This window comes from Rhynchophorus ferrugineus, unplaced genomic scaffold (assembly GCF_030347505.1).
Source record: "Rhynchophorus ferrugineus isolate W39M unplaced genomic scaffold, kcgeb_rfMv2 rfM6, whole genome shotgun sequence".
Classification (NCBI taxonomy): domain Eukaryota; kingdom Metazoa; phylum Arthropoda; class Insecta; order Coleoptera; family Curculionidae; genus Rhynchophorus; species Rhynchophorus ferrugineus.
Genome location: NW_027472585.1, coordinates 12,527,642 through 12,542,853, shown reverse-complemented (window position 1 = coordinate 12,542,853; position 15,212 = coordinate 12,527,642). Strand labels below are relative to the sequence as shown.

At 32.4% G+C, this 15,212-nt stretch overlaps 1 protein-coding gene across 10 annotated transcripts in view; it reads left to right on the top strand.

The window, feature by feature from the left end:
• Positions 1-14,778, top strand: part of Nhe2 (Na[+]/H[+] hydrogen exchanger 2) — an 84,589-nt gene extending 69,811 nt beyond the window's left edge. For 9 of the 10 annotated variants that reach the window (XM_076408092.1, XM_076408087.1, XM_076408089.1 and 6 more), the window contains one exon: positions 14,435-14,778. In XM_076408092.1, coding sequence (XP_076264207.1) covers positions 14,435-14,666 — 232 coding nt within the window. In that variant the 3' untranslated portion in view covers positions 14,667-14,778. The remainder of the gene's footprint in view (positions 1-14,434) is intronic. The other variant, XM_076408090.1, reaches the window with a different exon arrangement.
• Positions 14,779-15,212: the final 434 nt, after the last annotated feature.

The following is a 15,212-nucleotide window of genomic DNA, read 5'->3' as shown; positions in this document are numbered from 1 at the left end:
CAGCCATAATAGTTTGTAGTTTAGAGTTGTTTTATTTATAATTTATACTGAACCATTCCATTTATACTGCAGTGGTATCTCCTGTAGGCTTAAAATACCAAATTAACAATTGTATATCCAAGTAATATATTTTACTTTTGTTAAAGAGCAAATTTACTTTCTTACGTTTAGTTCTTGTTTCCTTCATTTCTGTGTTTTTTTGTTTAGTCATTTTGATATCTCTCAATCTCTGGCGAGTTTCTTCTTTTACTTCCTGGGTACGTTTTCATTTATGAAATTAGACTTAATTACTATATTTTCCCTAATGCTACATTCTCCTTGCCATAACTGCAAAAGAGTTAGTATTAAATTCTACTCTTGTCACTATGTTGGTAAATATCAGTAACGAGTCATAAGCCCACAGCAAAAATGTTTCATTCAGTCATTTTCACTATCAGAATCATTGTTCAAGTCAATTATCAAATTATTAATTTCTAATCTATCGAACATTTGTTAACGGTTCCACCATGTGTTAATTGTTTTTCTGTCTGTGTAAAGAGTTTGTCCAAAACGAAGGTGTTATTGTAAACAATACGTCTTTACACAGTGTATCCTTTTTCAGGCTTGTTTCTAAAAAAGTAAATTAAATAAAACAAAAAAAAATTAATTTATATTTAAGTAGTGACAAAATACCAACTCAGCTACAAAAATAAAACCATGCCTGTTTCCAGCATATCCCATCAACTTTTAAGTCTGTACACTCTCTTTTACCGTTTTACCGAGACTGGCCTAATGTTTAATTTTAAAATATCTGATCATTTTCTGATTCTGATTATTTAATAGTACCTTTAGTCAGAAATGCAACAAATTTTAATCAACAGTTAGAAATCTATCAACCAAGTACCAAAGGAACGTTTGTCTGATTATAACCTCTAAATATTATGAGTAATCATAAAAAAATCATTAAATTTTGAATAAATTTGCAGACATACGACAACGATGATGACCAGTACCAACAGAATCTAATTTTATAGACCGATAGAAAATATATTCGGACCCATCAGACTTCGTTCTCTCTATTTTTAACTAGAATAGTGCTAATTAGTAAAATGAGAAGGAAAAATCCGCCCCGACTTTAACCAAATTATACGTTATTACAAACTGACTTTTACAATACGTTTGATGATGTTGGTGATGTGCATCGACTCTCTTTCTGGAAAAACTATATATGCTTTGTCAGCAACCCGAATCCCAGAAGAGAAGATTGCAATACATATATACAACTTTTAAAAACAAATATATTTCTGAGATATTCTTTAGTAATAAATCATATATAAAAATTAGCATCTTAATAACACTCTAAATCTGTAGGAATATAATAATCAGTAGTAAAAAAATTATCAAATCGCCTTACCAGGTATTTTATGCTATACCAACAACTTTCTTCCTTTTGCTATTTTGTCTTTACAATATTAACACTATATGTTGAATGTCGATGACTATACGCCTTCGTAAAACTGGCTGCACATACTCTTTAGTGCTATATTCGTCAGCATGAACTTGTCGGTCTGAAATTTCCTCCTATTTAGTTCGTAGTCAAGACTGCCATGTACAACATACACACAAACAGCGAAATGACGAGAAACCACAGCATTTTGTTACTTAGATATATTGGGATCAAACGATACAAAATTTAGGCTCAATTATTATTATACTTTATAGAAAAAGTCTTTTAGATAGATATACTAACGTACAACTTAAGATCTACTAACAGTACAAATTAAGGACAATTTGTTAAATTATGTTTGGTTAATAAAATCAGAACCAGAGTGGCATTTTATTCTCGAATTTAACGTTTCAATATATACCTAAAAGTATCTCAAAATCTTATGAAAAAAGGAAGGCTATGGTTAGTACCTCAAACATTCGATTTACGACGGATTTCGTATCAACAGAATAATAAACATACGAACAGCGGTTTGATTTTAAAAGCGATAGCATACATACCCATGATATAGAATGATCTGATAGGTCAAAATGATTTGGGAAATCGATCCAGGGAACAAAACAATACACAAAATAAGTAAAAACCATAAAATCTTACGTGAGATAATTGATAACTTAAAAATATTAGAAAGTAATGTAGTTTAGATTATTATAAAAATGTTATGGCCTATAAAGTAGTTTCAAAAGATTTTTCTTAATTTAAAGTTTTTTTTTGTAAAAAATCGGTAGAATGTATTTTTTACAAAGACTTGTTTATCGATAGCCGCTGCTTCTTCGGTAGCTGTTCAAATAGCTCACGACCCTACTTATTTAGATATGTCGGAACAAATCATAATTAGAACGAGAAGGGTCTGAAAAATACGATCTAGAAGGTAGTACTTCCCATTTTAAGGTTTCTAAGTATATTTTCACCGGTTTTGCAACATGAGGTCGAGCTTTGTCATGCCGAAGAATAATATTATTGTGTCTTTTCTCGTATTGCGGCTGTCTTCGCGCAGTGCTCAGCTCAGACACCAAATACAGAGTTTTGACTTGGAGTCATGGATATTCGGTGTTGCCGTGAGTGTTAGTGCATGACTAGGTTATTTTTCGATCATTGTAACTGATATATATCAAGAAACTTTTCCCATTTGGCGTTGAATATTTTACACATAACCAAACGCCTTTCAATAGCTCTTGGGTTCGAGCCATAAAGCTGAAAATATCCAAACTTTTGGATCGTTCTCATGATTTTCACCTCAAACACCCAATAGTTCTGCATATTTTTCTTGCATTTTAGTTGGATCATCATGAGTAATGCCTTCATAAACTATTTTGTTGACTGGCCAATGCTCACGTTGTCTTCAGTATCAAGATCGTCACTTTTAAAACGTGGACACCAGTACTCATATATTGTACCAAAAGTTACCATAATATCACTGAAGTATAAAAATAAAATCTTCCAGAAATGCCGGGGTTTGCTCGGTACAAATCCAAATATGTTCAATGCACTGAACAGATTTTTCATCACACTTTGGCTATCAGTGCGGCTATAACATTCAAATTGGTTAGAGATGTACCTGATGCGATTTTTTTGGTACCGCACCAAAAACAATAACGTGTCAACAATTTTAAGAAGGCCAAAATTATAAGTGTAAAAATAAATTTGAAAAAAATTTTTAGAATATATATTAAAAAATATTTTCCATTATTTCACGACAATACAACTTTTTCCCATCTTTTTGGCTACACCGTGTACTGTGTACCGCTATACCGTGTCAAAGGAATTTTGTTAGTTTGATTTGATCTAATTATCGAACCATTTTTTTTACTTTTACAGCATTTCTTACCAATGGTACCTTTATGTGGGCACTTTGCTCATTAAAGTGGTCATCAGTCAGTGAAGAACAAATAATTCTACATAAAAATTATTGCTGATAAATGATCATTCAACAGATTTTCAACATTTTTCATTTTTATATTAGAAACGTATATGCTGTGTTACAAATAGAAGGATTGTGAAAACATTTTATGCTATATATTTTAAAGGAGATGGCATAATATATTCCGACTACATCGTGTCATAGCTTTTATATCTGTTCGTTTGTCTTCTTGTGTTGTTATATAAACCTGGAAAATTTTACTTTTTTTGTATGATTGATAAATTCTAACCGCACGCTGCGAAAGAATAACGTGAATGTGAAATAATCAAACAGATCACTTATATTATCATGGAGATTTTTAAATATAGTTAACCGATGAACCGTTAACCGAAGCCTTGAAAGGGTTGTCGCTTTTTCGAAATTAAGAAATGAGAGATACGACATAACTACTAATTTCAAAATTTCTCGGGCCAATCAGCTTTATTAAAGCTATATCTAAGTTCTCATCTAAGTGCTATTTGCTACTGTATACGAATTAGTTTACGTACTTCACTGACTCTTTTAAATGAATATTACATACTACCAAGAAAAGAACTGTAATTTCATTGTTTGTTGTTGAATTAATTATGAACTATACTGCAAATTACAATAAATAACGTATTGCAATCATCTAAACGCATGAAGTATTATGACCTTACTTTTTCTTGGTGGTAAATAATTTTCATATTGCTATTATAACGATTAATCAAGTTCCTATAATTTGAAACGAAAGAATTCCTCTTAACCTTTCTATAATAAATGAATGACAGTGATCTTTCATCATTACTTAGTCATTCAGCAAACGCCTGATATTAAACTGCAATATAATGAGCAAAAACAATTTCACTAATAATATCGACTTGTGTTTTCAATGTTTTTATTACGATATTATTTTTTCCAAATTTATTATTTTTCTTGATTCAATCCAAACGACCAAAATCGTTATCCTCAAAGTGATTTTTTCAACAGAGGTTGTTGCAATAAAACTAGTCAAAAGTCTAGAGGAGTATGGTACGAGGTTAGATTTGTCATGAACAAAACGCCAGAAAATAAGAGTTGTCCAATAATTACGATGCCAAAATATATATAAAATTAAACAAGAATAGAATCGTGGAGTGTGCAATGAAATGGAATAATCTTACAACATAGTTTCAAAAGCACCAAGTAAAACAAGAAATAGTTAGAAATAGAAGGAGTTATATTAGGAAAAATACAGATCCACCATATAGTTATAAAATTATTGAAATAATATTTCACAAATATATTATACAAGGATGCCCTAATGTGAAGAAATGTCTTTATTATATGTCCTCTCTTAATGTACCATTAATGCATCCATTGTAAACTTGTAAAAATGTGATTGGAATTACCATCATACATGTTTCCTAAGAGAGAAAATTATAGATAGGAAAACAAATTCTATAAACTACTGAATTGCAATAATAAAGCTATTTTAGACTCGATTTTGCAGATTTAGCAAATTTCTGAGTTTATGGTTTCGGCCATATATATATATATATATATATATATATATATATATATATGTATGTATATATACATATGTATATATATATATGTATATATATATATACATATATATATATATATATATATATATATATATATATATATATATATATATATATATATATATATATTTCGATTTTCAAAATTATTTTTTTATTCGTAAGACTGCACTTCCGAGGTAGTCCGGTTGGAATCAAGTCAGGATCAGTTGGGGGAAGGAGGAGAAATCGAGGGAACCCCTTAAATTTCAAAAGAAAGTACAATGTTTTTACATATTTTTATCTAAAATAATTAGATGTTTGTGTAATGTTATTTTTGAACTGATGTGATGGAAAATCGGAAGTCGTTTAGTGCAACACTCACTATATCATATGAAAAGTCGTACAAATATTATAGTAAACTGCTTCTACGGTGTTACGGTTAGAGCGTTCAGCTCACAAGCGGAGGTCGCGGGTTCGATTCTCGCCGGGGACAAAACCTCTTTGATGTTGCTCTAGTTTGGTCTATTTCTCAAATCTCTTAGGTAAGGTAGCGGTCCCCGAGGCCTGAAGCGTTACTTATATTCAATTATTGTTTCTTTATTCCTATTTTTGAAACACCTATCTAACCTGAAATAAATGTAAAAATGAGAATAAAAATGCCATATGTGGTGCAGAAGAGTTATAATTGCATCAGAAAGTATATCAAAACATATACAATCTCATAGCAACTTAGATACGAAATCTGTCGCACAACAATGACAATATAACTGAATACAAACGGAGACCATTTTTACATCAATTGCATGTCTTCTTTTCACTCTAATTCAGCTTTCTAAATAATTTTTAAAAATGCCAAATATCTGTTCAGAAAACAATTGAAAAGTTCCCTGCTGACACACAGATGGCGCTACTAGAATTAAATCAAAATGTTTTTTAGTTAGCCCTAACCCTCAAAAGATGCGTGTATAAACTTGACAGCTGTCGGATTTGTAGTAGTGTAGTTTGTGAATTATAGCATTTTTAGTGAAACAACTTTTGTTATTTTGAAAAAAAATGGATAAAAAGGGATAAAATACAATTGAAGCAAGCAACTTGACTTGATGCTAAGTTTCCGGACACTGCCCCAGGAAAATTAAGCTTCAAGGATTGGTATGCTAAGTTTGGACGTGGTGAAATGAGCACCGAAGACGGTGAACGCAGTGGACGACGAAAAGAGGTTGTTACCGACGAAAACATATAAAAAATCCACAAAATGATTTTGAATGGCCGAAAAGTGAAATTGAATAAAATAGCAGACACTCTAAAGATATCACCTGAACGTGTACATTATATCGTTCACGAATATTTGGGTGTAAGAAAGCTCTGTGCAAAGTGGGTGCCGCGTGAGCTCACTTTTGACCAAAAACAACAACGAGTTGATGATTTGGAGCAATGTTTAAAGGTGATCAAGCGTAATAAATCCAAGTTTTTGCGTCGATATATCACAATGGATGAAACATGGCCCCGTCATTTCACTCCAAAGTCCAATCGACAGTCATCCGAGTGGACTGCACACGATGAACCCGCTATAAAGCGTGAGAAAACGCAACAGTCGGCTAGCAAGGTTATGGTGTTATTTTGGGATGCGCATGGAATAATTTTCATTGACTTCCTTGAGAAAGGAAGGATTAACAGCGATTATTACATAGTATTATTTAACTGTTTGAAGGGCGAAATCCCCGAAAAAGGGCCGCATTTGAAGAAAAAGAAAGTGCTGCTTCACCAAGACAATGCACCGTGTCACAAGTTAGTGAAAACGATAGCAAAAATGACATGAATTGGGCTTCGAATTGCTTTCTCATCCACCATATTTTCCAGATCTGGCTCCCAGAGACTATTTCCTGTTCTCAAATCTCAAAAGAATGCCCGCTGGGAAGAAATTATCGTCGAATAAAAGGTGATCGCCGAAACTGAGGCCTGTTTTGAAACAAAGGACAAATCGTACTACAAAAATGGTATCGAAAATTTGGAGGGTCGTTATAATCAGTGTATCACCCTTGAAGGGAATTATGTTAAAGAAAACAAACTAATTTTGACAAAAAATGTGTTTTACTCTGGTAGGTCGGGGACTTTCCAATTGACCTGTTATTGTCAATTTTTGGGCGTGCCTGGAATTTTTTTTGTGACTGACAATGTTGAATGATTTTTCGGCATTGACTGTTTAATACTTTACCACGATTTTTATTTCGCACAGGCCAGGGACTTTTCAATTGTCCTGTTATCATCCCATAGACAAAAACTGAGTTAATTTTTCAAAATATGACATATGACAATGACAATCTAACTGAATGAAAAAGGAATTTTTGCATAAAATTATTATCAAATGATTGAATTAAAAAATAACTTGCTACCGAATCATTGGGATATTTTCCCCTACTTGCTGTATGCCCCAAAGAGGCTCCTTCTGACTACAATACAGCATGATAAGTTCTTCTAAAAAAAACAAAACAAATTATCTGGTTAGAAAATAATTGAGCAATCTTAAAAAAGAGAAAGAAATTAGAAAAATTATTAACTGAAATTTTAAAACATCAAGCTAGAATTTGAAGGGCATCATATTCATAAAATTATTTAAATATTATTTAAATAATTATACAAATGGTATATGTCGCGAAGAATTATTATTACGTCAAGAAATATATCGAAACTCACCAAGTATTATCTACAGATTAACCCTAGTTTAATAACGTATACGTGAGTACGAAATCAAGTTACAACATCAAACTATAAGTCACTCGTCCTTAACGAGGGATCCCAAAAAACCCGGCGTATCCATTTCTTATCAGCAAGCGCGTAAATGAATTTTATGATGGTTTATAACCAGCGAGCGCAGAAACATCGAATCGCTCACATACATAGATAACATCTGTTTATTTTTCATTCTATTAATTAATATTTATTGAAATTGTTAAGCCTCTTGTGTTGAATACATTCAGCTAATAACGCGGAGCTTCGGATGAGGTAAATACTGTATGCACACGGCAGAGAAAACGAGCATTGTCTTTTTGCACACTGCTTTATGTCGAGGCAAAGCAGATTTATCCAAAACGATGCCGATTTCTATTTTCCACGTTTTTTTGTACGAACTCAAACATATAATTTGAGCCATTATTAAATAGTCTCCAATACGTGTCCAGATAAAACTAAACAAGATGTTAATCAATATATTATACCAGTAATAGAAATTTTTCTTTTAGAATATCATAATAAGCAAATAATCTCGTACAAAAATATTTTAAACTATAAGCTATAATCACTAACAATCACTATAATGACATCTACTTATATCTTGTACTCCTTAGAAAAAAATAGTGGTTATACATTTCCCTAGTCAGTATATATTAGTGACATATACTTCAATATGGTAAGAGGGCAGTTTGATAAGTCTTTGACAGGATTTCTTGAATTTCCTGCGTATTTACTTTAAATGCATCTTGGCTGACCTCAACTGCCATCTGTGAGTCTACTGTGCGATTCATACTATGTTAATCATACTCTCCAATATTAATGAATAGTAATACAACGTTAAATTATTTTGTATTCCTTCGAAATATGGAAAAATGTTATTTCCATTTGATTAAGAATTCATTTTTGTTGTTTTAAAGCATGGATACGTCACAAAACACAAGAAACCAAGTATCAATTAAAACATTTTTCGGATTAACGTGTACCAGACATGACCAACTCCGATCTTGGACAGATGTTATATTGAGTTGAAGCAAAAATGATCGCATTTGACGAAGAAAAAATCATTGTTCCATCAAGAGAACCTAAAGATGCGCACATCATAAATTGGGGTACGAACAACTACTCACTCGGGATTGTTTCCAAACCTGAAGAAATAGCTGGATGATTAGAGACTTGGGTCAAATGAATTATTAGAAGCAACACCGTCTTGAAGGTCTTGATAAAACTTACCATTTCGAAAAAATTGAAAAAATGGATTATTCTTTATGTTTTAAAAGATGATCAGTCTATACTAAGACTGTTGGAGTAAAACGATTTAATTTCAGTCTTCGAACATGCCGTTGAGTTCGATATATGGAATAGCCTTTACAATTATCTTCTATTTGGTTTCATCCTAACATCTAAACTAACCTAAATATTAACAGCCACGCTAAGTATTGGTTGAATTTTTGAGAAAAAATCAGGAGGAGAACCTACAGCTTCTCAAGAAGCGAATACCTTTACGCAAGCCCTTTATAATACACAAATCATATTAACGGTTGCGATTTAAGCTGCCAAAAGAATTTGGTCATAATGGTCATGCATCTTCAGTTTTTTAATTACAGTGTTTTAAGAAATATTAATTGATATTAGTACATATCTAATTAGTCTAATATGAAACTTTGATTACATATTTGAAATACATATTCATAATTCAGTAATTCATGATAGAGAAACAATAAAAATCTGTAGAATATAATTACATTATGTTTATATTTCTAAAAGTAATTTGACAGAGAAAGTAATTAAATAGATAGGACTAAGTTATAATGGGATTAGATTAATTCAAGGAATATATAGAACAAACATAAATACTGTCATTATAAATCATACAAGGAATCAAACACCTTTAGAATTCAAACAGTACTATTTATTAAAAAAATATGATAACGATTGATAATTCGAGTTAATACGACCAAAAAAATCCGACATAGAATCCTAAGCAGATGGTATTATGAGAATATGGAATGATACTGAACAATAGCAAATTGAAATTTATGGTCCAGAAAAAATAAATGCCCATATTGAAAAATTAAAGATATAAAGATAAATTAATTTAAATATCTGTTGATAGAAATTCAAAGTAGTAGAAATCAAGAAAAAGTAAATTAATGCTAGAAATGGAAAAATTATGAATTTATTCTACGTATAGAAAAATTATTAACAAAAAAGATATATCGAACTAAGCGAAAATGTAAGTATAGGAAACGTTACATAGAGTAATTTTAACGTCCCACTGTAAAATCAAAAACAGATAGTACTTTTTTTTAAATATATTTTAAAGTCTCCTTTTAACAACTATGGGTTTGTCTGGATTAGGCCTAAAGTTTAACGTAGGCTCCGAACCACAGTCCTCAGCATTAAGCCTACCGACTGGCGAGTTACCAACTTTAGAAATCGTCCCAGAAGACATCCGGTCTTACCCAGCCTGGTTACTGGCGTGACTGGGATCATTTTCCTTGTCGGATTTTACACTCTTGCCTAGAACATTCACAAATTTTAAATAATCACAAATATAAATTTACAACCATGCCCCAGCAGGATTCGAACCCGCGGCAATCGCAACAGTAGGTGGACCGTCCCATCGCCTTTACCACTGCGCCACCAAGCCGGCTAACAGATAGTACTGAATTACAAGCAACGGAAATGAAATATACTAAGAGAGTAAAAAGATTTACAAGGAAGAACAGGAAAAGAAACACAGAAATAAGAGAAATTCTCATTATACCATACAACTATGGGAAGAGTGTATAAAACAGAAACAAGTTAGTTGTCAGAGCGATGGTATCTGCAAAATAACGCAGAAAGCAGGAAAATCGCTTGTTGACGCAATATTTTGAGCAAAAGCAAGACAGAATGGTCCAAATTGGCAGAGATCTTTTTTAATAATAAAAGATAACTATAAAAAGAATTTATACATTGAAATTCCCTCCAAATATTTTCAATCCTTACACACTCCTCTGAAAAAAGCGTAAAAACATAACAAAACACAATGATTTTCCCTTAAACCTTGCACTAATTGAACATTTTAATGATAGAAAAACAATTTCTACAAGGTAAATTTAATTCAGCCAATTAAATATTATTCTTATATTATTCCACTACCTATTATATTATTACCTATTATACCTATTATATATACTTCACTTTATTTTCTTTGAATTATATTCTATTTACAAGATAAATAAAGAAAATGTAAACATACTGCTATAGAAGCTATGCTAAATAGATATAGATGATTGAAAATCATGAAATAACACTGTGCAAAAATGTGCATTTATAACATATATATTTCAGGCTACGTTTAATTGAATATATTATTTAATATAGAGTATCGTTACTACACGTATATTTTTTACACTATATTTTCAATGGCAAAAATACAAGGAATGTCATTGTCTATCCATTATTAATCGGATTTTTCAATTAAAATATAATTATATAAACAGGGCGATACCTAGGTCAAGTAAAAGTATTGCGGTTTTATTTAGAATATACATGGTTAAGTTTATTTATATGTAAGTCATACGAGAAAAGACCATTTCTATGCTTCAACTCGTATAAAACCTTTTTTGTCTTTACTATACCTAAAGACATTTATAAATCTCAATAATTTCATAAATATTGTTGGGCGCTTACGTTTTATATACATTTTGGCAGCTGATGCTTTGAATTCCTCTTGCATTTTTGAACTTTACCTGGTTACGAATGATATTCCTTATAAGCTGTTTTTAATTACCAAAGTTTACTCTTGCTTAACTCCTTAAAGTTACATAACTATTAATAAAACTCTTGAAATTATATAATATGAATATGATTATACTAGTACACCCAACAGACGTTGTCCTGTTCGAACATTGGCTTTATCTTTGGATAGAATATTTGAATTTGACAGAAAAACAAATATTATAAGATGAACAAAATAGCTTTCAATTAGTGATTTTGTTGTGATATGTTCGTACAATACCATTTTTAAGAAATTAAGGAACCCTGAAGCCACCTACCGAGTCCGATTGTAAATGCAAACCATTCTCGAAGAGACATAATCACACATAAAATATTACATTAAAATCGGTCCAAATATATAGCAGAGGTTTAGTGATATACACACGGGTACAAGAGATATATATTTGTATAAATACTAGATGACGCGGTGAACTTTCCTTTCTTATTTTAAATATATATAGATATATTTTTTAGGATGTTTTAAAGTATCTATAAGTTTTCTTCTACGATAACAATGATGATTTCATCCATTTTCGGTGAATTAAAACACCTATCGCGCTTACCAGCGGATGTTTTGTCACGTTTGATGATATTATAGCTGTCAGATCCAATGCTGTGTGAACATTTTAACAAAGTCATTGTTCTGATGAAGAAACATTTGTAGTTCTTGGATAACGTTCGCTTCACTGTTGGATTGTAACTAATGTCATAATATCAATGTCAGCATCCGGTTGGTGGCAGAGCTTCTAGTAAGTGACAAAATTGTCTTCGCATCTGCTTATGTTTAAGACAATGTTCCTAACTTATTTCTGCTACGAATTTGAGAGTTATTAAAAATATTTTCTGGTATAATAACTTGAAATTAATCATGAAATTATCCTATACAATATGCGTTACACCAAATAACGTCATTTGGAAACAACTATTATATTTTTGAATGTTGGCCTAGAAGTGATTAGGGTTATTCCCACTCCAGCAACTGATAAGCATACTGGATCTGGTGGTCAGGTCAATATTACAATATTGACAAATGATTAGCACTTCACTAATTGACACATAATCTATTTCCAAATAGTAGTAGAATACCGCTTGTTCCTGGATCATAAAAGTACTGTGTCTGCGGAATATCTCAGTTTCATGGTGTAGTGCTCAATGTTATTGTATTTGATGTTAACAAGATTATCCACTTCGTTTTCAAAGAATCGAACCCAACATACCTATACAATTATTATAATTTTCTGTATATCGTTGGTAATCGGTACGGTTAGCACATGAGGTAACTCGTCTCACATTTGATTAATTTTCACGACCTAAGTCAGATCCTTGTCTTCTTGCCATTGTTGATATTAACAGTAAAGAAAGTTCTTGCGTAGTAAAATTGTAACTAAATAATAACAAAGGTAAATATTTCAATTATATTTTTGTTAAATGTGTTAGGTACCTACATTTGTGTGCAATATAAATCATCATAGTAAAGTGTTAAACAGTCAGTGCCCAGAAATCATTCAACATTTTCAGTCACAACATAAATTTCCAGGCGCATAGGTTGAAAATAACAGGTCAATTAAAAAGTCCCCGGCTTACCATAGTAAAACACATTTTTTTGACAAAATTAGTTTGTTTTGTTTAACATAATTCCTTTCAAGGGTGATACACTGATTATAGCGACCCTCCAACTTTTCGATACCAAATTTATAGTACGATTTGCCCTTTGCTTCAAAATAGGACTCAGTTCAAGCAATTCGAAGCTCAATTCATCGATTTTTGCCATCATTTTGACTGACTTGTGACACGGTGAATTATCCTGTTGAAGCAGCACTTTCTTTTTCTTCAAATGCGGCCGTTTTTCTGCGATTTCGTCCTTCAAACGGTCCAATAACGCTATGTAATAGTCGCTGTTGGTGGTCCTTGTTTTTTCAATGTAGTTAATGAAAATTATTCCATGAGCATCCGAACATACAGACGCCATAACCTTGTCAGCCGACTGTTGCGTTTTCCCACGCTTTGGAGCGGGTTCATCATGTGCAGTCCACTCGGATGACTATCGATTGGACTTCGGAGTGAAATGATGGAGCCATGTTTCATCCATTGTCACATATCGACGCAAGAACTCGGGTTTATTACGCTTGATCATTTTCAAACACTGCTCCGAATCATCAACTCGTCGTTGTTTTTGGTCAAAAGTGAACTCGTGCGGCACCCACTTTGCACAAAGCTTTCTCATACCCAAATATTCGTGAATGATATGATGTACACGTTCAGTTGATATCTTTAGAGCGTCCGCTATTTCATTCAATTTCAATTTACGATCATTTAAAACAATTTTGTGGATTTTTCTAATGTTTTCGTCGGTAGTAACTTCTGTTGGGCGTCCACTGCGTTCGCCGTCTGGGGTGCTCATTTCACCACGTCTAAACTTAGCATACATGATGGTTGTTTTTCCTACGGCAGTGCCCGGAAACTCGGCATCAAGCCAAGTTTTCACTTCAACTGTATTTTGTCCCTTCAAAAAGCAATATTTTATCAACACGCGAAATTCAATACAAAATACAGAATTCACCCAAATGCTATAATTTACAAACTAATGATCCGACAGCTGTCAAATTTATAGGCGCATCTGAGGGTTAGGACTAAAATCATCTTTATAATATAGATTTAATTCTAGTAGCGCCATCTATATGTCAGTCCGGGGACTTTTCAATTGACCTCTTATTTGACGATTAACAACAATAACGATCCTTTGTGACAGTGGAACTCTTGACGACAGTAACAGTGATACTTTTTATGGGAGAACGAAATTGTTATCTGTGCTATTTTTCTCGCAGTTATCCTATATTTACTCAACATTTAAACCTTCCCTAGACTCCTACAAATATTTTAAAACCAAAATTAACCAAATAAGTCCAGCCGTTCTCGAGTTTTAGCGAGACCAACGAAATATATACAGATATGAATAAATATTAGTTCTAGTCGAATATTTTGTGTAAATTACCATAATGCATGAAGTTGCCGAATGAAATTAATATTTTTATCCTGAAATTTGTCCAGATCTCTAACCCGAGACTCTATTCCGGAAGAATACCGTCGCCCCAACCACCCTCAACAGACGTCGTCCCTGAAGCGACCCACCTGGCTGGTACAGCAGGGCAGCCGTTCCCGCAGGCCCAGTTACTCGCGACAGGGAACCCTGGGCGCCTCCCTCATGGGCACCGTGTCCAGCCCGTCGACGGATTCGTCCGACGACGACGCCGACTTTCTGATGAAACAGAGCGGCTTCTGATCAAAAAGTACACCCCTAAGAAGGGGACCGATGTTGAAGACATTGAATCCACTCTTCAGCAACATCCACGCAAAATATCAAGGTTTTACGAGGAAATTTAGCCGAGATATGGTCTAGATGAATAAACGATTATTTCTAATTTAACTGAGAATAATAATAGGATTATTAAAATAATATATTTCTATGATAGATACATTAAAAAGCACCAGCAGGATGAATACTAACTGTAATAATCATGTCAATTCGTTTTAATCAAATTTTCAAAGAGCAACAGCAACATTTTCTATAATCAAAGGCAGTTCATGTTTATGACGAAGTTCTAAAAGAGAATATTTGGTGGATCTGCACATGCGTATTTTTTCACCATTAATATTATAATTTGATCTATATGTGAAATTGTTTACATATTACTATTACATTTAGCTTTTTTAGAACCTTTGCCCTTTTACTTTCAGTCTTCTAATAATATTTTTATTAGAACTTACAAAATTATAAAACAAAAAGTATATCATATTTCACATATATCAAAAAACAAGAACGTATTAT